Source organism: Eumetopias jubatus, unplaced genomic scaffold, assembly GCF_037043125.1.
Source record: "Eumetopias jubatus isolate StellerSeaLion01/CBP00866 unplaced genomic scaffold, mEumJub1_p1.0 scaffold_12, whole genome shotgun sequence".
Classification (NCBI taxonomy): domain Eukaryota; kingdom Metazoa; phylum Chordata; class Mammalia; order Carnivora; family Otariidae; genus Eumetopias; species Eumetopias jubatus.
In genome coordinates this window covers 49,220,338-49,245,963 of record NW_028274818.1, presented here as the reverse complement: position 1 = coordinate 49,245,963, position 25,626 = coordinate 49,220,338, and the positions used below count along the sequence as shown (strand labels likewise).

The following is a 25,626-nucleotide window of genomic DNA, read 5'->3' as shown; positions in this document are numbered from 1 at the left end:
TGAAGAAGGAATGGGACGCAGTCAGCTTTTCTAACTGCCAAGCAGCTGCAGGTCCAAGCCCATGAGCCCAAGTGGGTCACATTAATGTGAAGTCCACATACAAAACCCTCTCAATTCCAGCTGCCCAAAGACGTGCTGGTCACATGACCTCTACTCCAAGCCAAGCCATTCCTTAGGAATCCTGGAAACCAGGGCCACATGGAGCTAGATCACAGGGATCCTCCCGACTTTCCCTCCATTTGAGCCTCCTGTCTTGGACGGGACATTATCTTAGAAGGTCGAAGATCTAATCCAGCACTCCCCTGGTGTTGCTCAGCACGGCTCACCATACTCAGCCCCTCTGTTTCCCATCACCACCCTTGGGAGTGGGACAGAAGAGTGGGCCTCTGCTAGCGACCCCTGACAGTGAGCTCTTGGGTGCAGGACGACACAGCTGGAGGAGCAGATGGCACTTCCCTCCTTCCTCCACCCTGCAACCTCTCTTCTAGAAACTATGTATCCAAGAGGAGGGCTGGAGGAACTGCTGTTGGCCTTGTTAGGCTTATCCCAGTGGAGAGGCAGACTGCAAAGGAAGGGAGCAGCGTCCCTCGGACGCATGCAAAGTACCAGCCCCAGGGCTGCCACGTAGTAGGCCCTCAGTCAGGCGCACGCCCACCATTCAGGGCTTTATCGGCTCTGACCCCACCTCCTCCTACTGGTCCCTCCACCTCCCTCTTCTGCTTCCTTCCTCCCCTTCAAAACTCCTCACCCAGGTCTTACCAACGGGTGGGTATATCTGCTGGGTTTCCTCCCAGGCTCCTCCTCCAGGAGTCCCTGTCACGGCCAGGCTGCCACCAGTCCCAGGAACCGAATAAAGAGGCACAGGGACCCCGGTCTGCCCCACACTTCCACCTGCTGGGTGGGGAAAGGGCTGTTGCAGGCTGGGCTGGGACGGCCATGTCTGCTCCAGGGCTGGCCACAAGGCTGAGCGGTCCCCAAGGGCTCCTGAGCTGCTTTGATGTCCCGAAAGATCATGGTAGAAAGTGCTTTCTAAGGACATAGGGCAGAGAAGAAGAGCTGAGACCTGAAATATGGCATTAGAATGGACCAATCACACCAGAACCATTCCTGCCCACACCCTCCTTGGAAAGAAGTCACAAAGACAGGCCGCTCGATGTGGCTGCCATTCATGCGATGACAAGTACAACCCAGCAGTGATTGGGATGCTTCTCACTGCTTAGAGTTGACAAAATGATTTCCTTCACTCCCGTGTATGATCTCCAAGCCTTAAACGAGTACATTAGTGCACTGGGGGGATAGAAATTACCACCTCGTTTAAGGCCATACTTTTTTACTTTTGGATAAACTTTCCCCATTTCCTCATGGACTTGGGTGTTTGAACAGTTTCTAGTTAAAACCCGAATCAGACCACAGACATGATGGCTTTGCCCTGGAAGCAAGCATGGAGGTATTCCTTCTGCCTCTACCATTTTGCCAGTGAGATGGATGGTGGTGTGGACGTGTGCCATGATGGGCCCAAGGACACGGGGCTGCTGGGGCTGCTGGCCCACATGCTCAGCTGGATGACGAGAGACACAGCTGCCTCCTAGCAGAAGCGGCGTTCAGAAACACCCAGCCTGGCTCCCCTCCAGCCCGTGACCTTCACAGGTTCCATGACATAGCAGCAAAGCCCAGGCGCAGAAACTTCACCTGCCTGCCTTGCCTTCCCCTTGCTCATCCGTGAAAAAAGTGCTAAAAGGTGGGAAACGACTAGAAGTACCTGACCCCACCATGGGGGGGTGGGTAGCTGGAGGAAAGGGCGCAGAACCAGCTGAGGGTAATACTTTCTGCCTGACCCAGCGCCCAGAGGCAGCCTGAGGGGAAAAGAGGGACGTGCTGAAAATAGTTTGAAACATATGTCACATGTGTATAGCAATCGAATGCTCAAAACGCAAACTGATAGCTCAAAAAAAAAATCTTCCTATGTCTCCAACACCTACATGAAGTACGGACAATCCACCGTCTCTGGCTTCCTCTATGGGGGGAAGCTACTGAGGCAGGTGAAACCATGAGATCACAACACAATATAATGAGGATTAAAACCTGAATGTGAGGCAGAAACTCTCACAATGAGGGAACTTAGGAGTGTCGGGATGCCTGTGACTGGCCGGAGCTGTGGGGAAAAGGTGCCTGGACCAATGGGTCAGATTGAAACAGGCAAGGAAGCACTCCAGGAAGGGCAAGGAGAATGTTTCCTAAGGTCTGCATCTCGTATGATCAGGTGCTGAGCATCAGCCATCCCCACACTCAGGTCGTCGGCGTGGGTACCTGCCATCCCTCTGGCTCCCGAAGTATCTGAGTGAGCAGAACGAAGATCTCCAGTGTCTCCTGCTACCTTGTGCTAGTAAAATAAAGTAAAATCTTTTTAAGCCACACAAAGAAAAGCAAGAACAGGGAACAACAGTTTAAAAATTAAGTCGAGGGGTGGCTGCGTGGCTCAGTTGGTTAAGCGCCCCTGCTTTCGGCTCAGGTCATGGTCCCAAGGTCCTGGGATCGCCCCGCATTGGTCTCCCTGCTCAGCAGGGAGTCTGCTTCTCCCTCTCCCTCTGCCGCTCCCCCTGCTAATGCACTCGTGCATTCTCTCTCTCTCTCTCTCTCTCTCTGACAAAATAAAATCTTTAAATAAATAAATATTTAAAAAAATTTAAGTCAAAAAGAAACTTCAGAGGGAGTGGCAAGGTAGGGGAACCTCGCCTGAACGCCGAGGGCTGGTGGGAGAGGCACATGGGCAGGAGGGAGTCCTCAGCCCTGCTCAGAGCAGGCAGGGACCAGGACACCAGCGCCATCCATCGTCTCCCTGAGGAAGGGGCAAGTGGAAGGGACCAGACCGCAGGGCCCAGGGTCCCATGTGCGCAGCACAGGGTGGGAATCGGGGCCGCGCGTGCCTTGAAAAATCCACCCTGTCCTGTCTTCAGAGACAGCGGAAGAAAGAGAATGGAGGCAGCCCCGTTCCAATTATGTTACAATTACTGCTGGCAGCTTTTGCACTTGTCAGAACAAAAAGGGAAGGCCTGGAAATCTTTTAAGCAATTGCCCTACATTACATGAAAGTGACACGGGTCCGCTGTGATCCGTAGTTCCTAACAGAGAGATGAAAGCTTTAATGGTCATAAAATGTATCTTCTAGGACCCCAGAGAAGGGTGGCAAGGGGGATTGGCAAGAGGGCCCCAGGTCTCACAGGCTGACACAGGAAGCCCTTTCCAACTGAGAGGGATGGGGGGGGCAGGGCAGGAAGCTGGGAGGCTGAGCGCCACCCCTGCCCGGGTCAACCTGTGACTCATGGGTGCTGGGGGACTTCAGGGCCCTCCACGGGGTCGGGGATTTGCCAAGGTCAGTGCCTGCCTACTCGGTGCTAGGGGAGCGAAGAAAGAAACAAAGGTCTCAGCCCCTGGCCCGGCTCCAACCCCACTCACCGCCAGCTCCTCGCACCGCCTGCGAAGGGGCACCAGCCAGGCTGGCTCCGGGTCCCTGTCTCCATGGCGTCTCTCTACAACCAAGGGATCTGACAGCTTCAGTCTCTCTGCTAGCTGTGCCAGGTTTCCAGTGGGGTCAGGGGTGAACGTAAGAGAGGGGAAAGGAGAAACAAACACAATGGGCAATGAGGCAATAAGGGAATGGGAGAAAGACAGTCTTCCCGCCCTTGCCAATTAGATTACAAGAATAACTGAGAGGTAGCAAATTCAGCAGCTACCTTCCCGAAATTGCAACATAAATAAACAATTAACCCATCTTGGTGTTAGATCCTCCATAAGATATAAGAAGAAACTATTACCCAGCTCTGCATCTCTGCAAAGAGAGGTAGAGCCTCTAGGGAGGCTTCCTGAACTCCAGTGCTCCGGGGAACCACCTGGACTGTTGCTAAAATGCTAAATCTGATCCCAGAGTTCTGGGTGGGGCCTGAGAGTCTGCATTTCTAACCAGCTTCCAAGTAATGCCCATGCTGCTGGTCAAGGGCATTGCAAGATTGCAATGTTGCAAGATTCTACTCCCTTATGAAGTCCCCAAACATCCCAGCTCCTCCATCCCAGGTCCCTGAGGTGCTACAGCCCCTGGCCTGTTGGCAGACACCTCAGGGGCAGGGGGCTCGGCACTACAGATGGGTTGGCTATAGGATCTAACCCTCGGGCCTCATCTAAAGCAAAGCAAAAATTGACAGTGGGCTGCTGGACTCTCTAGCTAATGGATTTTTCTTCGGTTAATTGGAACAACTATTTGCCTGATTGTTTTCTTCCCCAGGAACTAAAAGTTGATTTTTTTTTTTTCTTTTTTAAACGTATCCCACATGTGATAAAATATTCCATGCATTTAAAAGCATTTTAATAAGGATCATTTCCTGTTTTAATCACTAAAATATATTTTCCAAGTCCAGCGTTTATAATTAGAACGGTTCACCGTAACATGCAGTTTCACTGTCCCAGAAAAGCAGTTGCAAGACTAAGTTTCTGGCAGAGTGCTCTGCCTGGTTTCCCGTCTCCCGATCCCACCACTGTCCACCCGCTGCCTGTTTCTTTATGTGGTGTCAGGACTCTGCTTATCACACCTGGGCACGCATACGTGGTCCAAGACAGCCATGGGCTCCAATTTTCCGGCATGTTCAAAGGAGATGTGGAGTCTAAGCTGCTCTATAATAGCTTTCTCTGGACGCTGAAGATAAAACACCTGCAGAGAACCCTTTGAGAAACTCACCTTGATGAGTTCCCCTAATAGCACAGGGTGATTGCTTTCTTCCTGGCTAAGGAGGGCCGTGCCAATGGCTTCGCAGTAATGTAAGGCCTGGGACACAAGGCCGTAATCCGCCAGCCGGGAAGCATAAAGGAGCTTATACACCTGTGAAGAGGGATGGAGCCAGTGAGGAGTCCATCCAGGCAGGCATAGAAGGAGAGGAATGCAGATAAGACTTCCTGGAAGCCAGCTGACGGCCACCTCCCGTTAACTCTGCCATCCAAATCTCAAGGAGGGCCTCATGCCATTTGGGGCATCCTATCTGGGTATGGGCACAATTTCAAATCTAGCCTGAAGGTCCCGCATCGTGGAGAGAGCGATGGCAGTCACCATTAGCTCAGTCTCCACAGGCTGAGTCCCCATCGAAATGCACCCGACTACTTACTTCTTATCAGGAAGCCCACCCACCTGGAAAGCCTGGTGTAGGTGGGGTGGAGGGCCAGGCACCAGGGGGGACATAGAAAGGAAGAAGAAATGACTCAAATGCAGAGCAGGCGGGTATTCACAGAAGCATGAGGGGTAGAGCAAGATGGAGCGTGAGGGTTTGGGAATCAGACAGGTCCAAGGTCAAATCCCAGCTCCACACTGGGTGTGCCACCTTGGGCTGGTTACCCCACCCCCCTGTGCCTGTTTCCTCACTATAATATGGGGATAATAATACTATTTACCCTTTGGCTGCTGTAAAGATTAAATTAGACAATCCACGCCAAGGTCTTGGAACAAATGGTATGCAAGAGATGTGAGCCAAGAGCATGTAACTTCTCTGAGCTTCAGTTTCCTCTTTTGGGAAAGGGGGGTAATCATGCACACCTCACGGGATGAGAAATAATACCCTAAAAACACAAAAGCACTATGCCCGCACCTAGAGCGTACTAAGACTAGCTGATCCCCTTACTCTCAGCCCAGAGGAGACTGAAGAGGGGGGGGTGACCCAAGAAGGGAGAGAGGGATGAAAGGATTATTCAAGAGAGAGCTGGTCCAGCACGGCTTTGCTTTGCCGGGGACGGAGAGTCTTTGGTAAAACACCGAAAGAAGATACTAATGGGGTCACTTCCCTTCTCATAACTAAATCACTCATTTTCAAGGTTTGGTTTTGTGCTTTGCGTTGTGGGGTGAGGGTGAGTGTGTGTGTGGCTAGGTGCACTCTGGGGGCAGGCTCTGAGGGAGTCTTGATGAATTTGAGGTGACAACAGGGCATCCAGCAGAGAAGCTGAGAGAAGAGAGGAGAACCCGCAGCGTGCACCCCACGTGCACAGCAGAAGCCCCAAGGGGAAGAAGGAAGAGTGAGGACCGGGGACAGAGCCAGGAGGAACTTTCAGAGCTCAAAGACAGAGGGGTCCAAAAGAGATGGCAGGAGCAGGTCAGACAGAGGGAGCAGGCTGGGCAGTGCCTGGGCTGGGCCTCCTTCTCCCACCCCCGGCACGATGGCCAAGGGGCAGAGGAGAAGGGAGAGCTGTTTGGGGAGAGAAGAGCAGAAGTTGTTGCAGAGCAGGTGTGAGGAGCGGAGACCCCAGGACACTGGCCAATTTCCATTTGTCAGGTGGGAGGCAGGAGCCTCCAGCAGAGGGGGCGCTGCCGTGTTTTGCTTTCATATCTTAAAACGCAGACCTTTAGGAGACCTAGGAAGAAATCCTAACTCTTCCCACACTCAAGCTAATGAGGAAAAGTGCTGTCGATGACTTAGCCCAGCTACTCCGTGCCAAATAGTAAAGCTGGAAATCCAGCTGCTAACGGTCACCCGTTACCTGGAAAGAAGGGATGAAGGATTTGGGGCGGCCCAGCATCTGACAGTACTCGAAGATTTCCGTCCTCTGGATAGCCTCGGTCGTTGCAAATTTCGAAAACTCTTGACTAAAACCAGGGAATAATAATAAAAGAAATTGAGGCAGGGTGGGAGGGGAGGGGTTTCAATCCTAGCAGACAAACACCAGCTGCACCGTTTGTGGTAGAGCTTCTGCCCTGGGCTGATCCCCGGGACAGCTCCCAGGCAGGAAAGACGCTCTGGGCCTCCAGAGTGAATGTTTGGCCTCCTCTCGTTCCACCTTCTTGAGGCTGGGGATGGAACAGAACAGAGGCCTGCACCAGAGGTGCCCGGGAGCAAAGATTGCAGAAAAGGGGGGTCCTCCACCTTCTTTGCTGGAGGGTCCCCTAAGGCAAGGTGCTCTCCCTCCCACCTCGGCGGGGCGCTGGGTGCTCCTCTTAAACATACTGAGAGAGAACCTTAGTGCCTTGAAGGCCTAGAACGTGCACCTGTGCGAGGCCACTCCTGGCCTGAACAAAAGAGAAGAGGGAGTGATGTGGGGCCCCAAGAGCACCGAGAAAGGTGGCCGAGAATGGGGAGGACAGCTGAGCCAAAAATCAAATGACAGTCCCTGAGCCGGGTGTCCATTCAGCCAAAGGGGAAGCGGGCTGAGCGAAGGTGATCCAAGGGGCTTCCAGACCCCTCCACGCACCCCGACAGCTTGTCTGAACTCACGGTCCCTCCCAGCTATCCCCAGAAATGCCCTCATGTGACACAAACACAGGAGGGAGCTGAATGAAGCCCTATGCATTTCTTGCCACACTGGGCACAGATGGGACGTGACAAGCCAACTAGACGCCATCAGAGACCACGACCGGAGAGAGCTGGCCACGAGACCGACATTTCCGCAGAGGTAGGACACTTGGCACAACAGTGATCAGTCAGGGCTTCGCAGCCTGACGGCCCGGGTTCCAAGTCCAGGGTGACCGCACGCTAGCTGTGCTATCTCAGGTAAGTTCCTTAACCTCTCTGTGCCTTGGTTCCCCTCCTCTATCAAGTGAAGGTTAAAAATATACCTTATTTATAGGGTCAATTTGTAATGATTAAAGGAAACAGTGCAAATAAAATGACTGGCACAGTGTAAGCACTTAGGAAATCTTAACTATTACCGGGAGGGGAGAAGAGAGATCCCGAACACGGGGGACTGCTATGGAAGCAAACGGGTCTTTCTGTCCATTTATTCGTTGTCTACAGGATTATGAAGATCCTTCTGCGTGAAAAGCCTAATGTTATGGCCAACAAAGAATAAGTAACAGGTGAGACTTTGAGTAGCTTGTGCACCAAGTCAGTGTAGCGGTGTGAGGAGTAAGCATAAACTTCTTCCAATCTCCAGTTCGGCCCAGGGCAGACTCTGAGCCCACCCAGGGCTGCCTAACACGGAGCCGCAAGCCGCACGGATCACACTAACGAGTCACAAGAGGTGACCTCTGCTCGTGGAGCCAGGGTGCCACCCAGTGGTCAGAGGGGCACAGTACACCCCAAAGGCACACAAGCACAGTTTCGGGGAGCAGGACTGGGGCCTGAGGCCCCCTGTTGGTGTGATGTGGCACCCACCGGCACCTGCCAGCCCAGCTCCGGGGAGGAAAGACCCAGAGGAAGGGAGCAGCAGTAACTGAAATTCACAGGGGAAAATGGAAAAGGGAGCCGTGAAACCCAGCCCGGCCTAAAACAATCCCCCAGAAAACGTCCTTCCCACTCCCTTCCCCAGAGGACCACGTACCTGTGGTTGCTGCCAAGCAAGGCCAGATGGTCTGTCTTCACGGTGTAGTGGCCGAAGGGCACGTGAGCCATGAGGTAGCAGAAGTGGGCGGCCTCCACCAGCCCCTTCCCCGCTGCAGGAGGAGGAGAGCAAGCCCCAGTCACAGAGCATGCCGTGTGGGGACCCACTCTCTGGCGGGATGGGAGAGGGATGGCAGGGGTGCTCAGGGGTCAGACAGGAGCGTCCTCACGGTGGCAAAGGGGAGAATGGCTCTCATCAGGAGTCACATGCCCCAAACCGCACACTCCCTCCCGCCCGCGTTCTTGGCCTCAGTTGGACATTCCAATGTTCTTCGGTCAGAATAGGTCGCTAATTCCTGTTCCCCTCCTATATTTGTGATTAGGAATTTGCTAAGCATTTTGGTCCTTCCTGAGGGTGAAAAGGAAGCAGATGCATACACCTGAACAAAGACGGGGGCCATGGGGAGTAGCCGTTTTTAAATTAGGCTTCTTTGGGGCACTAATGCTTCTCCTACTGAAGTGAAACAATAGGAAACTTTTCCCAGGGCTCATAAAATTCACAATAATCACCAACTTGTTCCCATTTACAGAATGTTCTCCCATACATTTCCCATTACCTCAAAATTGAATCAATTCAAGTAGGTAAAGTACCCAGCACAGTGCCTGGCACCCAGGAAGGACTAAACAAAACCTACTTCCCCTTCTGACCGAGTGCGAGCAGCCTGCTAGCTGACTTGGCAAACCTTACACACAGCTATTTTCAGTTTAACAGAGCGCTATACCACAACGTTTACAAAGACTATCATGATTTCTAGATGTTCTGCCCCTTGACCAAATCTGAGAACCACTGATCTGGAACATCCAATAGCCCCTAAGTGTTCATCAGGCCATGTTCATGAGAGAGAATACAAGTACAGACCACAATTACCCAGGGTAGTTCGGGCAAAGACAGAGCTTGCTATCTGGCCGAGCTGAGTCACTGTACGACTAACCATAACAGGAGCTGAGGTCCCCCAGTGTTAACTCCATCTTCAGGGGAATCTGACCAGGGATAGAAAGCCAACCATTGAGAGTTGCTTCCTATAGCCGCACAGCCCAAATCTTGGGGGCCTGGACTGCATTGGCTTGCAGCAGAAATTCTGGGACATGGAGGCAAGAATGACACTCCTTTCTGTCCCCCAAACACGGAGGCTCCTAGGTCAAAGGAGAGCCTGAGGCCCAGACTTGGGCCCTGCACAGCACCTAAGAGCCTACAGACAGATGTTTGTCTGTCTCCCTACAGAAGAGAGTAGCAGGGCTGGCTTCTGCTTACCCAGGGTGTCCCCCATGGTGATAATCGCTCGCTGAAGCAGCTCCGGGTCCCCACCCTGATTCGACAGAATCACAGCCAAGTGAGGCCTCCAGTCTCCCCACTGCTTGTCCGCACAGCACTGAAAGGCAGCAGACAAAATGGGAGATTTACTGACTAACGTAGGGCTAGCCAGAGCGTAGGAAAAGGAAGTTGTCCATCTCCTAGTTTGGAGTTCAGGGAATGTGCGCTTACACCTTCCTGCAGTGCTGTCCTTCGTTGATTTCAAGATCTCCTTTTAAAAAACAAGACTCCTAGAAGGATGGGTAGCAGACAGTCACGTGCACATACATACATTCAGAGGAATATTGGGAGGTAGGTAAATAAAATGACACTATGGATCACTTCCTGATTTTCAAATTTCTTCCTGCTGCTCCTGATCCCAACAGCGAGGGACAACATCCAGAAAAACAAAACAAAACAAACCCTGATGGTTCAGTGGGAGAAGGAGGACCAAACATCCTTGACTCATATGAAGAATCCGCATTAGCCAGTTAGAAGTCAGGGGAACCGTAGACCCTTAACACCTTACCGCATGGCTTGGGTTTTCTGGTTTTACAAAGGCCTTTCACACACATAACCTTAGTTAACTTTCACAACAACCCTAGAAATCAAATTCCTATCGCCACTCGACGGACGAAGAAAGCAGGCCACGTGGCCCAGCCCAGCACCCAGTCCCCATTCATCTTGCTCTGAGCTGAGGGCTGTGCCCACTCCCTCTGGTGACCATGCAGGGGCAGCAGAGTTCCACAAGGGGGCAGCAGGGTGCACATAGAGCCAGGGAAGTGGGAAAATACCCCACACAAAGGATGGGGCTTGGGTCTCCCTTCTCCTGAATGAAGGGGGATTTCAAGACAGGAAATATCAATAAAGAAACAATATGACATCACAGAAACAACTCGGGCCCTGGATTCAGCTACCTCTTTTTTTTTTTTTTTTTAAGATTTATTTATTTTAGAGAGAGAGAGAGCATGAGTGTGCGGGGGTGGGGTTGGGGGGGAGCAGAGGAGAGGGAGAATTCCAAGAAGACTCCCCGCTGAATGCAGAGCCCCACACAGAGCTCGATCTCAACACCCTGAGATCATGACCTGAGCTGAAATCAAGAGTTGGCTGCTCAACTGCCTGAGCCACCCAGCGCCCCTGGAGTCCTGCTTCTTACTAGCTTTGTGACCTTGAGCAAGTTTCTCAAAACCTTTTTTTCCTCACCTCTTAAATAGAGATCATCATTTCTACCTAACAGGGTTAGTGTTGATAATAAAATAAGATAGCCAGTAAAGCACATTGCATAGTGCTTTGCACTTAGTTTGCTCTTTATAATTGACATGTAGGTGCAAACACACACACACACACACACACACACACACACAGAAGCCCAGCAAAAGGAAAGGTGATTTGCAGACCAGTCCATCTCCCAGTTTGTTACACAGAATGGGTAGAGAGAAGGAAGGAGGGAGGGAAGAAGGAAGGAAGGAGGGAGGGAAGGAAGGAAATGGACAGTAGTAATGGCTAAGATCTGGAGGTCAGAATAATTCATAATTATTTGGTCTTTGTAATTATCCCAAGGAACAAAAGATGCTTTATCCAACTGAATTTTATGGTTGCTTTTTGTTTATCTGGGTAATGCAGTGTGAATGAGGGGGATGATGATAATAAATCACAAGAATAGCAGTTCTCACTCACTCTGCTCTGCCCATGAACCATACCCAGTGCTAAGCATTTCTCCTGTGAACAATCACATGCATTGGGTACTATTATTATCCCCACATCGGCCAGGCCCTTTCTTGCTGGAACTAAAAGAATAAGCAAAAGAAAAATCCTTGCTGAAAAGAACAAGCACTTAGAAGTCATTCTTCTGTCTCTTCCCTAGGTGATTTGAAAAAACTCACTGGAAAGCCGATCTCTGGGGAGAAGGAGCACGAAAGAGAGAACAAACACCTAACTAACTTCAGTAGGTCAAGCATGGTGGTTGACATGTGTTCAGATACTCTCTCTCCTGTAATTTGCACAATAACTCTATTGGTGAGGCATCAAAATGCCCACAAAGAGGAAAGCCTGACATTCTGAGATTAAGTAAGAAGGCCAAGTTCACAGAACGGGAAGGAGCAGACTCTGGTTACACCTATGATGGAAGCCCACAGCTGGTTTTCTGGTTGCCATGCTTTTTCCACTCATTCCAAGTAATTAAAGACTAGCCTCTTACTCGATGCCATGATGCGAGGCAACGCTCAAACACTAAGATCAAATACTGCATTGGCACATCACCTCTGGCTTCTCAGTTTTCTCACCTAACAGCAGGGAGCATTTGGCATTTGCTGGGAGACCCAATGGACCGTATGTTGATTACATCATTTCCTGCTTCATGACATGATGCAATTTCATGGCCGTGCACAGCCATTCAGCGGATTCGTGAGCACTCTGTGTTCCTATATAGCCAGTGGGCTTGACCATGGGGCAGGAAAGTCATCATTTCTCTTTTCTTTTCTAGGAATTGTCCAGAAGCAATAAGAAGAATAAAAAACGGAAAGTGTGAAGTCTGTTTTCATTAAAACTAGGTGTCAGCAAAAACCCAAAATTTGAAATTCAAGAAAAAGCTGCCAAAAGTAGTAGAGATTGAACAAAGGTGAGTTCAGGAGGAAGCAGAAAGATAACTCCAGAAGGAGAGGATCCCACAGCCATCTCCGCTGGCTGGGGAGAAGCCAAGGCTACACGGGTACCCACTGAACACTCCAGATCATGTGGGAAATGCCAGTCAGCCTGCACTGTGGCCCTGGCCCCTCCCCAGCACAGACCTACCCCAAGCAGTTGGCCCAGGGAAGACTCGACTCCTGGCAAGGATCAAACAGAATCTATACAAATTCACTATAAAGATAAAAGGAGGGAACTAACGTGAAAAAATACATGGAAGGTAGAAAAAACGCTCACTGGAAAAATGTTAACCACAAAACAAATAAAGAAGTATCAGCAAACATTTCATCATGAATTTAAGTAAAGTAATGAAACAATTTCTTATGAAGCAAGGACCTAAAGCTAAGTTACAAGAACTCAAGAAAGAGACAGCGGACAAGAGGAAGAGGTAAATGTGACCTGCAGAGCTCAGGGAAGAAGTGGGAAAAAATCAAAGAAATCAAGACAAAAATGGCAAGAGCACAACAATGAAGAGACACTGATGAAAACACAATAAGGGACACACAGGATGGAAATGAGAGAAGAAGAAGGAAGAAGGAAGAAGGAAGAAGGAAGAAGGAAGAAGAAGAAGAAGAAGAAGAAGAAGAAGAGGAAGAGGAAGAAGAGGAAGGAAGGAGGGAAGGAAGGAAGGAAGGAAGGAAGGAAGGAAGGAAGGAAGGAAGGAAGGAAGGAAGGAAGGAAGGAAGGAAGGAAACAAAAAAGTGTTTTAATTAAAGAGAAAATGATATACATATAATCCGCCTATGTATATGTATATATTCATATATATAAGAAACTGTGCATACATGGAATTCCTCAAAGAAAACCAAAATAATGGAACAAAACAAGTATTGAAGGATATAATTCAAGGAAACTTTCCTGAACTGTAAAATATGAACGCAGATATTAAAAGAGCATGCTGTGTACCAAGAAAAAAAACTGACCCAGATAGTCAACACCAAGATAGATCCCAGTAAAGTTACTGACTTCAAGGATAAAGAAGGGTACTTTGGGGCAAAAAGACCAAGTCTGTTTTCATGGGAAAAACATTAGGCTGGCCTCAGACTTCTCCTGAGCTATATCCAACTCTACACAACGTGTAAGATCGAATATGTCCAGCTTTGCAGGCTCTGTGTGCAGCGGAGGGAAAGAAGGGCAGCCTCGCTGCAGGAAGCCTGGGAACAGCGCGCTCTCTCACTATCCACGCACACCATGCAGACAGCTGTGCAACCGTGTAAAGGGCAAGGTCTTTGGATCAGACAGACCTGAGCCAATCCTGGCTCCACTTCTCCAAGCTCTGTGATCTCAGGTCATTTTACACCCTTGCACCTGTTTCCACATCTGCAAAATGGGGACAATAATTCCTACCTCTGTGCATTAAATGAAATAATATGAAGCCAAGTGCTCAGTACAGGGCCAAGTGCACAGTAGGTGCACTCAGCAGGGAGTCTGCTTAAGATTTTCTCTCTTTCTCTCTCTCCCTCTATCCCCTCTCTAAAAAGAAAAAGAAAAATCGTTAAAGTCATCACCTCGTTCCCGAGCTGTCCCTTCCCCCTAAACCCCTAGGATGCTGGGGTATTGAAGGAGTCCCGTCACAAAGAGTACCGTGGCTGCTTGTGGGATCCTCGCCGACATGAACTGGAAGAGGGTCTGCAGTGGGTCGTTGGCGGCTAGCGTGCTGGTGAAGCTGCAGAGAGAGGTGACCATTAGTGGCAACCAAGCCAAGAGGACCTTTTACCCATTGCCAGTGGGGCAAAAGCTCCCATATATTTCTATTTGATTTCAGCAGCTACTTTGGGAATACAAATTTGTCTTTGCCTCTCAGTTGTGCCTCTGCTACCTCCCACTTTTGGGGGGCTTGGCAGGATCTTCCTTCCACACACACCCCCAGAGAGCTCACTGTTGGGGGATATTTCCTGCACTTTTGCACTGATGCCCTTGAGTAACCATTTCTCTAGGCTCTCTTTGTCATGGAAATGATGCCCCAACATTTCACAGGTCCCCGGAGAGCCGCAGCAGTTAACCCAAACTTCCTCTCCGTGGGCCCCTCCTCCCCAGTCGTCCCCCTCAGCTCCTCCTCCCCTGAAGCAGCCGCCCCGCATGCCCCACCCACAGCGCTCAGGGCTGGCTTCTCTGGCTCACGACTAGACTGGCTCGGCCGTGCTTTTACGCACAAGCACTAAATACCCATGTCCAGTAACCAGAGAGGCGTAGAACAGGGACCAGAAATGATCCCGCTGATGACAAACCGTGGGATATGCTTAACAAGGATATAATAAGCTCTATAGCTGATTTGAGATTTAAGCACACTCGGTAAGAGATATTCTTCACAATTCGCTGGGCCCCATCAAAAATCAATGGCCCAAGGCAAAAATCTGTAGCAGAGATGTATGCTCTAACGTGGGGTTGTAGGATGTTCATTTCCAAAACCCAAAGGAGAATCATCTCTCAGAATACGGTCCTTTATTTAATAGCACCCTTGCCTCGGGAGCTCGGAGCACTTTTCATAATAAAACTCCAGTGCTCCTCAACACCCTGAGCATAATGAAGTGCGCAGAGGCATTCCTAGTCCCTGGGAAGACTGAGGGTTAGGGTAGAAAAGAGAATCCACGGATGGAGAAGGGTAACAGGACAGCCTTGAAGGCAAGTGCGATCTTCCCAGCCAACTGCCCAACAGCCCATTTATGGCCAATTTAAACTTGAGTTCAACTGAGAGGTTCACAGCTTCACAGCTTCCACCAACACAGGAAGATGAACATTTTGAGGGAACATCCTTCTCCCTGTCAGATCCAAGCCTGCCCCTTACAGGAGTGTCCCCAGTCCTCTCCACCCCACCATGTCTGTCCCTGCCCTCTCACGGATCTGAGCTTGCTCAGAAACCCTTCCTTCTCCAGCACCCTGACACCCAGCTCTTCCAACTACTCCCCCTTATTCCAAACTCCTGGCCATGTAGTCACCCTCCCATCCTGTCTCGTCCTGGTTTGGGCATTCTTCCCGGTTTCGATGTGCCGGTATGATCTCTGACTAAACACATCCCTCGGGTCTCGTCATGTCCGCCTGCCCTAGATGAAGGCCGCCACATCCAATCCCCAGTCCTATAAAGCCCGTTCCTACTGCTCCCCCATACCCCGACCTTCCTCTCAGCACCCACATTCCCCACTGCAAGACTAAGTGACAGACAACTCCTAACTCTCAGGTCTAAGCTCCTGTCAGCCGTAAGTGGTCACCTATTCCCTCACTGGTGGAACTATCTAGAATAGCCCCTCCCAAAGAGAACTACCAGACTGTAGAAACCTACGTAATTTTTGGAACACACCCTGAGAAATATTACTAAAATGTTTATTTATCAAGCAGGTAGAAAGAATGTGTCCAGGTCTAGGTTACAAGAACCTAAAGAAGTGATATCCTACATCCGGGTCAGAAAAGAGAAATTGGAAGGATGCTTGGTGTGTGGGGCTTCCCAGTGCATCCTGCATTTCTCCCGACTACCCCTCCCTTGGTGGGGAGGGAGGCCTCTCTGCTCCATTGGTCTCCTTTGCCAGCACCCAGCTCACTCACCCACTCATAACCCAGTTGTAGGTCCTTGGGTCCATCTTGCTGGAGAGGAACAAAGCGTGGCCCCACAGGTGGTTCTTCATGGCCCACTCCAAGGCTTCCTGAAAACAAAAACACATCGCATTCAACATGGACCTCCTCATCTTCCTCTACCGACAACACATGATGGTGTTTGGGTACCGCCGCCCCCGAGCCATACCCACTGGGCTCCCAGGAAGACTCAGAGCCTCAACTGTGAGTGTGTCAGAGCAGCAGTGGGGAAATGGGCTCTAACTGGCACATATTTCTCTCTAAGCTGTCCATTCTCCAGCCTTCCCTTGAGAATAGAAGTGATGTGTGCCTCTTCGACATCTGGCTCCTAGAAGCCCCTTGCCCAGTCCCCCATGCCCTTTTCTCCATTGGGCTGGCTGGAAGGAAGATGCTCAGATGGTACAGCCTCCTCCATGCGGAGTCCTTGAACTACTCCGTGGAGGAGGAGTGCCCCGCCATTCTGTTCACCGTCCAGGACTCCCATGTGAATAGAAAGAAGTGTTTAAGCCAGTATGCATAACGGTTAACCTGCCCCACCTAATATTGTAACTAATTGCTTGTTAACAACCAAGTGTTTGGTAGCTATCAACTTCACATGCCAAATGAATGACACCGTTAACTTGGTGAGATCAGTAAGAAGCTGTAAATTTTAACACATACAAAGACACACTCACATTCATCTTTTCATTCAATTTTCAGAATTATTTAGTAAGGGCTTAATTTATATTTGAGGTTTTGACCTGGTGTTAATAATTTCCTTAGTACTCAAAAATAATATGATTTTTGGACAGGAAGTCACTAATGAGGTAACTTGAACTCCTGGTGCAAATTTCTTTGATCATCCTAACATCTCCCACACTACCTTATTTGAAGAGAGAGAACAAATTTAAACCACTACCATTAGGAAATTCAGCCTCACATCCACTACAAGGAAAAATGACATTGAGTTACTCTTTTCATATGTTAAACTATTTCACAACAGTATTTTTTTAAGGGAATTACTAATAATTGGTTGGGTATCACCACTTTGCTCACAAATTTGCATCTCCAAAAATATAATTTAAGAATAAGTGGAGAAATTGGGAAATTACATTGAGGATACTAATCTCACACAGTGCCAGAGATGAGACGCCAGTCAAATATTAATAAAGATATGAAAGATATTTTGGTCTCTAGCCCCTCATGAGCCATTCTGGACTCCCAGGGTACCCTTCCCGTCCCTTGCTCACCTTTGGACCCAGGTATGACAGGTAGTGTGGTGGACGGTTAGAAGCCCAAGCTCAGACATCAGGCTGCCTAGATTTGAGCGCTGGCTTTATTACTCGGCAACTTTCCTCATTTGTAAGGACATAAAACAAGAATAGAACCTAACCTAACAGGGATTTCTATGAAGATAAATGAGACAATGCATGGAACATGTTAACTAAGTGCCTGGTACATAGAAAGTATTTTCTAAATATTTGCTTTTGTTATCGTTATTGTTATGGTCATTACTTAATCTTTCTTAAGGAAAGAGATCATTATTGATTTACCTCTGTATCCCCCACTGGGTTCAATGCCTTAGAAGTAGTGGCTGCTTAATAAATGTTTACTGAATAAATAAATCACTGGTGAAATTGCAGGCCCCTACCGTATAGTGAACAGGGATGGCTAGCGTATGATTGCACTGATTTTCCCTGAGTATCATGTCTTGCATTCATTTTAAAATATAACATCACTGGGGCGCCTGGGTGGTTCAGTTGGTTAAGCACCTGACTTCAACTCAAGTCATGACCTCAAGGTCCTGGGATCAAGCCCCACATCCGGCTCTTCGCTCAGCAGGGAGTCTGCTTGTCCCTCTCCCTCTTCCTCTGCCCCCTTCCCCACTTGTGCTCCTCTCTCTCTCAAATAAATAAAATATTTTAAAGATAAACAAAATATAACATCATATACAAGTAAACAGAGATTAAAAATTCAAATGTAAAGGTGAAGTCACCAAAATACTTAAACTTTATTTTCATAACTTAACTTTAAAGTAGGAAAGCCTTTCTTTTTTTTTTTTTAAGATTCTGTTTATTTATTTGAAAGCGAGAGAATGAGAGAGAGAGAGCACATGGGGGGGAGGGGCACAGGGAAAAGCAGACTCCCTGCTGAGTAGGGAGCCCGATGCGGACTCCATCCTGGGACTCCAGGATCATGACCTGAGCCGAAGGCAGCCACCTAACCAACTGAGCCACCCAGGTGCCCCTAGGAAAGCCTGTCTAAATATCACTCCAAAAAAGTAATTTTGGGGGGGTGGGAGGGATGGGGTGGCTGGGTGATAGACATTGGGGAGGGTATGTGCTATGGTGAGCGCTGTGAATTGTGCAAGACTGTTGAATCACAGATCTGTACTTCTGAAACAATGCAATATATGTTAAGAAAAAAAAAAGAAGAAGATAGCAGGAGGGGAAGAATGAAGGGGAGTAAGTCGGTGGGGGAGAGGAACCATGAGAGACGATGGACTCTGAAAAACAAACTGAGGGTTCTAGAGGGGAGGGGGTTGGGAGGTTGGGTTAGCCTGGTGATGGGTATTAAAGAGGGCACAATTTGCGTGGAGCACTGGGTGTTATGCACAAACAATGAATCATGGAACACTACATCAAAAACTAATGATGTAATGTATGGTGATTAACATAACAATAAAAAAATTTTTTAAAAAGAAATTTTGTACAGAAAGTCCTAAAAAAATAAAGAGCTCCTACGAATCAATAAATGGAAATCAAAAATCAGACAGAAAAATGTAGAAAATCCATCATGGGCGCCTGGGTGGCTCAGTTGGTTAAGCGACCGCCTTCGGCTCAGGTCATGATCCTGGAGTCCCGGGATCAAGTCCCGCATTGGGCTCCCTGCTCAGCAGGGAGTCTGCTTCTCCCTCTGACCCTCTTCCCTCTCGTGCTCTCTATCTCTCATTCTCTCTCTCTCAAATAAATAAATAAAATCTTTAAAAAAAATCCATCACAAAAAAATTCACAGATTGAAAGATATTAGACTTCACTTATAATGGGGGAAATGAAAATAACTACACTAAATTATACATACATTTTTTACCTCTCAGATTGGCACATATTAAAAGCTTGGAAACACACAGAGTTGGTGAGAGTGGGAAAACGGGCACTCGCATGTATTGCTGGTAGAGTAATCAGTGAAACCTCTAAAAAGGCAATTTGTCACTTTCTCAAAATTTCAAGCTATATACCCTTGGACTCAACACTGCTATTTCCAGGAACTATTCTAGAAATCATATGTATATTTTCCCACATGGCAAAATGACTTTCGTTGTTGTTGCAGCATTATTTGTAATAGCAAAAGACTGTTAAATCATCTACATGTCAATCTATCAGGGGGTTTAGTTAAATTAATTATAATTTATCTTTAGAAATCTGTGCAGCCATAAAAAATAATGAAGAAGGTACTTATATGTTAAAAGGAGCAGGAATCAGGAAAATGTGGCCTGAAGGCCAAATTCAGCCTACTGTCTATTTTTGGTACAGCGCACAAACGAAGGATAACTTTTCACATTTTTAAATGATTGGAGAAAAAAATAAAAAAAAGAATAATACTTCATTACACATGAAAATTATATATAATTCCAATTTCTATGTCCATAAAAGAAACACAGCCACACCCATTCATTTACATATTGTCTGTGGCAGATTTTACTTGACAATAGCAGAACTGAGCAGTAGCAAATGGCCTGCAAAACCTACATTTACTGTCTGGGGTGCCTGGCTGGCTCAGTATGAAGAGTATCTGACTCTTGATTTCAGGGTCAGGAGTTCGAGCCCCACATTGGGTGTGGAGATTACTTAAATCAATAACATTTTATGTATGTGTGTGTATATCTATATATACTTATTGTCTGTCCTTTTACAGAAAACAATCCCAATATAGTTTTCTAAGATATTTTGTTAAATGAAAAAAAGGTGAAGAAATGGAAGATAGAGGGTGCCTGGCTGTAGAGCTTTCAACTCATGATCTTGGGGTTGTGAGTTCAAGCCCCATGTTGGGTGTAGAGATTACTTAAAACCTTAAAAAAAAAAAAAGAAATGGTATATAGTAAGCTGTTAAAAATGGAGAAAATAATTATATATGCAGAAAATATCCCTGGATATTTCAGAGATAGCAATTCAGTGGCCGAGAGGATGGGGGCATCAGTTTCCCCACTATATCCCTTTTATCTTTTGAATTTTGAATCATATTGATTCAAATTGATTTCTGTCATATATTTCAATATTTACGTTTCCTTTAAGACTTTTGTAAAATGTGAGGGATGCCTGGGTGGCTCAGTTGGCTAAGCGTCTGCCTTTGGCTCAGGTCATGATCCCAGGGTCCTGGGATCGAGTCCCGCATCAGAATCCCTACTCAGTGGGGAGCTTGCTTCTCCCTCTGCCTGCCTCTTTCCCTGTTTGTGCTCTCTCTCTCTCTCTTTCTTTTTCTGACAAATAAATAAATAAATAAATCTTCTAAAAAAAAAGGCTTTTGTAAAATGTGAGTTCAACTTCAAAATTAAACAAGGCATAAAAAAATAGGTAAGTATGTGAGGTGATGTATGTTATTAATTAACTCCATGGGGAGAATCCTTTCACAATGTATTTGTGATATTTGTATATCAAATCATCATGTTGTACACTTTAAATATCCTATAATTTTGTCAAATACCTCAATTAAAATTTTTTGAATAAATAATATAAAGATTAAAATTGTCTAATTTACATATCAAGAAATAAACAAGACATTACTTCATCTGTTAAATTAAAGTATTCGATATTGGTAGGCAAACGTTAGATATAGTTGGTGGGGACATCATTTGTAAACAAATTTTCTGGAAACTAATTTTGTGTATATGTAAAGAAGCTTTTTGTTGTTGTTTTTCTTGTTTTCTCTTTGTTTTTATCTTTTTTATTATTATTATGTTATGTTAATCACCATACATTACATCACCATACACCATACATTACATCATTAGTTTTTGATGTAGTGTTCCATGATTCATTGTTTGTGCATAACACCCAGTGCTCCACGCAGAACGTGCCCTCTTTAATACCCATCGCCAGGCTAACCCATCCCCACCCCCCTCCCCTCTAGAACCCTCAGTTTGTTTTTCAGAGTCCATCGTCTCTCATGGTTCGTCTCCCCCTCCGATTTCCCCCCCTTCATTCTTCCCCTCCTGCTATCTTCTTCTTTTTCTTTTTTCTTAACATATGTTGAATTATTTGTTTCAGAGGTACAGGTCTGTGATTCAACAGTCTTACACAATTCACAGCGCTCACCATAGCGCATACCCTCCCCAGTGTCTATCACCCACCACCCCATCCCTCCCACCCCCACCACTCCAGCAACCCTCCGTTTGTTTCCTGAGATTACGAATTCCTCATATCAGTGAAGTCATATGATACATGTCTTTCTCTGTGGAGACCGATGCAGGGCTTGATACAGGGCTCAATCCCAGGACCCCGAGATCATGACCTGAGCTGAAGTTAGATGCCTAAGCGACGGAGCCACCCAGGCGCCCCAAAAGATGTTATCTTTTAATGATAAGACTATATAATTTTTTTCTTTGTACCTTACTGAACGTCTTAAGTGCCAAAAAATGAATATATATTACTCATATAATTGGGGGTGGGGGTGTGGTTACTTTTTAAAAACCAGCATGGAGGGGCCACACTTGCCTTCTTCCTTCCGTAGTAGAGCAGTTTAGTGAACTTCTCTATAATCTGTGCAGGTGTCTCCACGCTGGGGGGAATCTCCCCGGTGAGAAGGTTCGGGGTCCCTGAGCTCAGCACCGGCCAGTCCTCATCGGTCAGGTTGATGAGGTTGGCCACCGGCGGCTGCCTCTTGTACTTCTCCAGTTTCTTGCAGTCTTGCATCAGCAGTTCCGCGATGTCAGACCCCACCATGGACTACAAAGCAAAGCGGGTCAGCCTGAGGGAGAATCCTATTGTCCTCGTGCTCACAGCGCCAGCACCAGAGCACCTGCCTTCTCCATGAGGAGGACATGAAAACACAAGACCTTCCTTTCTTAGATTGTTGTATTCCAAACTTCAGCTTCACTCTCAGGTACTTTCTGCCTGTTGGGAGCCACAGAGATTACCAGAACTATGCACACTCTTACAGGTGTATTATGTGGTTGGCACAGTGACCCAAGAACTGTATGATAACCCCAGGCCAGTGGAGAAGGGCAGGGAAAAGATTATCATTAGCAAACGGGGTTGACACCTGAGCAATTTTTTTTCCCCTGTGGGCCATTCATTGCTTAACATTATCTTTTACAATCATGCCACAAGCCGAATCTTCTCTATCCCAGAAAGACTTCAATTTCAATCCAGCCTGCACCTGCCCACCCACCGGAGCGATAATACCTTACCCCGTTCTGCCGACAAAGGAGAACCAATAATTGCCACAGTAGAGCTGAGTCTCTGCTCCTCTCCGTCTCAGATTTTAGGCTCTGAGCTGCTTTGTGCTGGCAAAATGTCATGATGTCCACCTTGTGTACATCTTCCCTATGGCGAGATTTCAGGGAGCAAAGAATGAGGGGCAGACTCTCCACACAGGACCGTGGGCTCCTCCTGCATTATGAGGATGCCAGCAGAGGGTGGGGGAACTGAGAGAGAAGCCAGATAACCCAGGACTGGAGTACCGAGTCTGTAGTTTCCTTATAGAACCAGAAAGGACCTCAGAGAGTCTTCATATACCCTCTCCATTTTACAGATGAAGAAACTGAGGCCCAGGGACCACATGGGACAGCAAGCAAGAGCACAGACTTTGGAGTCAGACAACCCTGGGTTTAAATCCAGCCTGGACTTCTCAGCTTATACAAGGTTCTTATCCCGTCTGAACCTCTGCTTTTTCCCCTAAAATAGGGATAATGAGAAAAAAACTACCTCCATATAAAAGGAATTAGGAAATTTTGTAGCATATACTAAGTAATCAATAAATGGGCAAATATTGTTTGGTCGAGGTCATTCAATAATACCAGTCAAATTGGGACCAGACCCCTAGTGTCCACACACCTAGCTCGGCACTCTACCCCACATCCGTATACCTGTGTGCAGAAATAGATTCAACGCTCACCTTTACTTGAAGGAACTGTCAAAATACTATGGGCTTGGGGCACCTGGGTGGCTCAGTCGGTTAAGTGTTTGCCTTCAGCTCAGGTCATGATCCCAGGGTTCTGGGATCGAGTCCTGCCTCTGGATCCCTGCTCAGTGGGGAGTCTGCTTCTCCCTCTGTCTCTCCCCCCACCCCAACCCGGCTCTCTCTTTTGCTCTCTCACTCTCTCTCTCTCTCTCTCAAGTAAATAAATAAATTCTTTTAAAAAAATACTATGGGCTTTTCTTGGTGGCAGAAGCTTCAGGATAAGAATAAGTTTATATGGTAGTGATGATATATACAGGGATTCCCTACACTTAAAGCGGGCACAGTGGTGTTACCTCATTTCCTAAACAGCAAACGAAAGCTCAGAGAGGACTAAGTGACCTGTCCGCCATGGGACCTCTAGTTAGTAGGATGCAGGGACCAAGGACCGGGGTCCTCTGACTCCAGCCAGGACTCTCTCCACAGCAAGAGTGTCCTGAATATGTATCAGAAACAGGACTAGGAATTTAAAAGCAGTTCTAGCTCAATCCTGCAGAGGGCAGACGTGCACACTATCCAGAAACTCAACAGGAACCACGCTATTTCTCTCTCCAGAAAAACGGCAAGAATTTTTTTCCCACTCCAAACCACTTGTCTGTGATTTTCCAGGCTGTGCTCCACTTTTCTACCAGTACCTATTAAGTTCTCAGAATGCTGAAACCTCCTACCGTGTAGCTCCTGCAAAATAGAACTGTTTTCAGATTTTTAATCTTCATTTTTCTCTCGGCCCTTCAACTATCAAATTGCTTGTCAAATGGCTCAGGCCACATTTGTCTCTGTCTTGTTGCACAGAGTATTCTACCCCACAGGGGACAGACATTTTCTTTCAAGGAAGCCAAGAACAAATCCCCAAAATGCTGATCTGGGCAGGCGGATTTTATAGGTTCAAAAGCCCTCACTTGGCAGCTCTTAAGATAATTTACCTGATCAGGGGTCCTGAGAAAGTCCTCAGCTCTTCTTGTTCCTCGGAGTAATTAAGAATAACCTGGAACGAAAAATCAGATTTGGCGTTTGAGACTATGTCCACCCAAGGCCCCTGTCAGTCAAGTCCGATATCAGAGCCCATGGCTGCGGTCCTGGGATGTGGCTCAGTGCCTTGTGGGGGACATAGGAGGACAAAAGTGAGTTCTCCAGTTGCTGAAAGGGAGCCAACAGCATCTCAGGAGAAACATATATCTAGCCTCACTTCTTTGAGAGAAGATCCCTACCCTTTCCTTCCCAAGACATGCCCCCATCCACGGAGTGCATGGCCCCGTTCCCCACAAGAGCACCCCATTCCCAGAGATGCCCAGGCTCAGGCAGAGGGAAACAGAAAGCAGCCTGCCGGCTTCCTGGGACACAGACTCTCGTTTACCTCCATGCTGTGCAGTTCCACAAGGGCCGTCTGTCCATCCCTGGGGGAGCTGGGACCCACACACACCAGCTGGCCTCCTGGCCCAAAACTCACAGGCACATGAGGGATGTAGAACTTCATGGGCTCCTTGGGACCAGCTGCTGAGACATCCTCTGACCAACAGACACAGGGGCACCCTGTTAGCACTCCTGCGACTGCTTGTCTTTACCGTAGGACACCACAGACGTGTTTCTATCCAAATCCCACCTGGGCCAAGATAAGTCTCTGGGCGGGTGGCATAATTAGAAGAAGCGTGTGCTCCAAGTCAGAATTAAGGCTCACAGAATATGTCAGAATATAAGGTGGGGATTTGATGGTTTGGTCCAAATGGGAAAGCACCAGGCCCAGCCTCCTCATGATGGCGAGAGGCTGGGGACGCTGGCTTTCATAGCCCCAGTACTCATGACCTGTCTCCTACCTCCAAGCAAAACAATTATGCTATGTTTTGTATGCCTGCTGTTGCATTACCAAACTGACTCTGGTCTTCACTTTCTGCACCTGTGACATAAAAGTATCTCCGTGCCTCCTCTTCCAGCCTGACCCTGATGGCTAGAAGCAGGGTTCCCTTCCAAGAATCAGCTCTGATGCAATCTCCAGGACAAGAGAAAAGGTGAGAAATGGAGCCAAAATGGCGCCTCTGCCCAGGAGACCGCCACGCGTGGATGAGGCAGGCAGTGAGCCACTCTTGGAAGGACGGAGGGAGGGTGACTTTCCTAAAGGTTGCCACCCGGCCCTCTTCTTATCAGACTTCACCCATTCCTTAGGTCACTTCAGTACCCACCGGCCTGAACTGGACTCCAAGCTGCTGGTGCCCTGGGCTCGTACATCTCAGACGCATTGCCGATGTACTGGCTGAGCTCATAGGCACTGGAGCTGAGACCGGACTCGTGCTGCCGGAGAAGGTTGGACTCGTCGGCCAGTGGTGGCTGGAAGTTACCGGTAATGAAAACACATGAGAAGACTCAGAAATGCTTTCAGAGAGATGGTCCTACCCAGGTGTTCCTTCAAAGCAGCAAAATCGAAACTTTCAAATAAATACATCGAGTATGGATGTGTCACAAGGAAAAGAAGTGCTCGTTTAATCGACAGGTGTTTGTGAAAAAAATGAACGATGGCCTAGTGGAAAGGGTGTAGGCCCTGAGGCCAGGGGACCGGAATTCAAATCCTAGCTTTGTCGGGCGGGGCACCTGTCTGGCTCG

General features: G+C 47.9%; 1 protein-coding gene across 1 annotated transcript in view; it reads right to left on the bottom strand.

The window, feature by feature from the left end:
* SEC16B (SEC16 homolog B, endoplasmic reticulum export factor) overlaps positions 1–25,626 on the bottom strand; it is a 38,233-nt gene that overhangs the window by 6,777 nt on the left and 5,830 nt on the right. Inside the window, exons 5-18 of the mRNA XM_028092078.2 lie at positions 25,209–25,353; positions 24,389–24,540; positions 23,958–24,019; positions 22,265–22,400; positions 21,570–21,800; positions 15,853–15,950; positions 13,900–13,981; positions 9,595–9,712; positions 8,284–8,395; positions 6,508–6,613; positions 4,727–4,867; positions 3,454–3,567; positions 2,308–2,380; positions 760–1,029 (exon numbers count right to left, since the gene is read on the bottom strand). Coding sequence (XP_027947879.2) covers positions 760–1,029; positions 2,308–2,380; positions 3,454–3,567; positions 4,727–4,867; positions 6,508–6,613; positions 8,284–8,395; positions 9,595–9,712; positions 13,900–13,981; positions 15,853–15,950; positions 21,570–21,800; positions 22,265–22,400; positions 23,958–24,019; positions 24,389–24,540; positions 25,209–25,353 — 1,840 coding nt within the window. The remainder of the gene's footprint in view (positions 1–759; positions 1,030–2,307; positions 2,381–3,453; positions 3,568–4,726; positions 4,868–6,507; positions 6,614–8,283; positions 8,396–9,594; positions 9,713–13,899; positions 13,982–15,852; positions 15,951–21,569; positions 21,801–22,264; positions 22,401–23,957; positions 24,020–24,388; positions 24,541–25,208; positions 25,354–25,626) is intronic.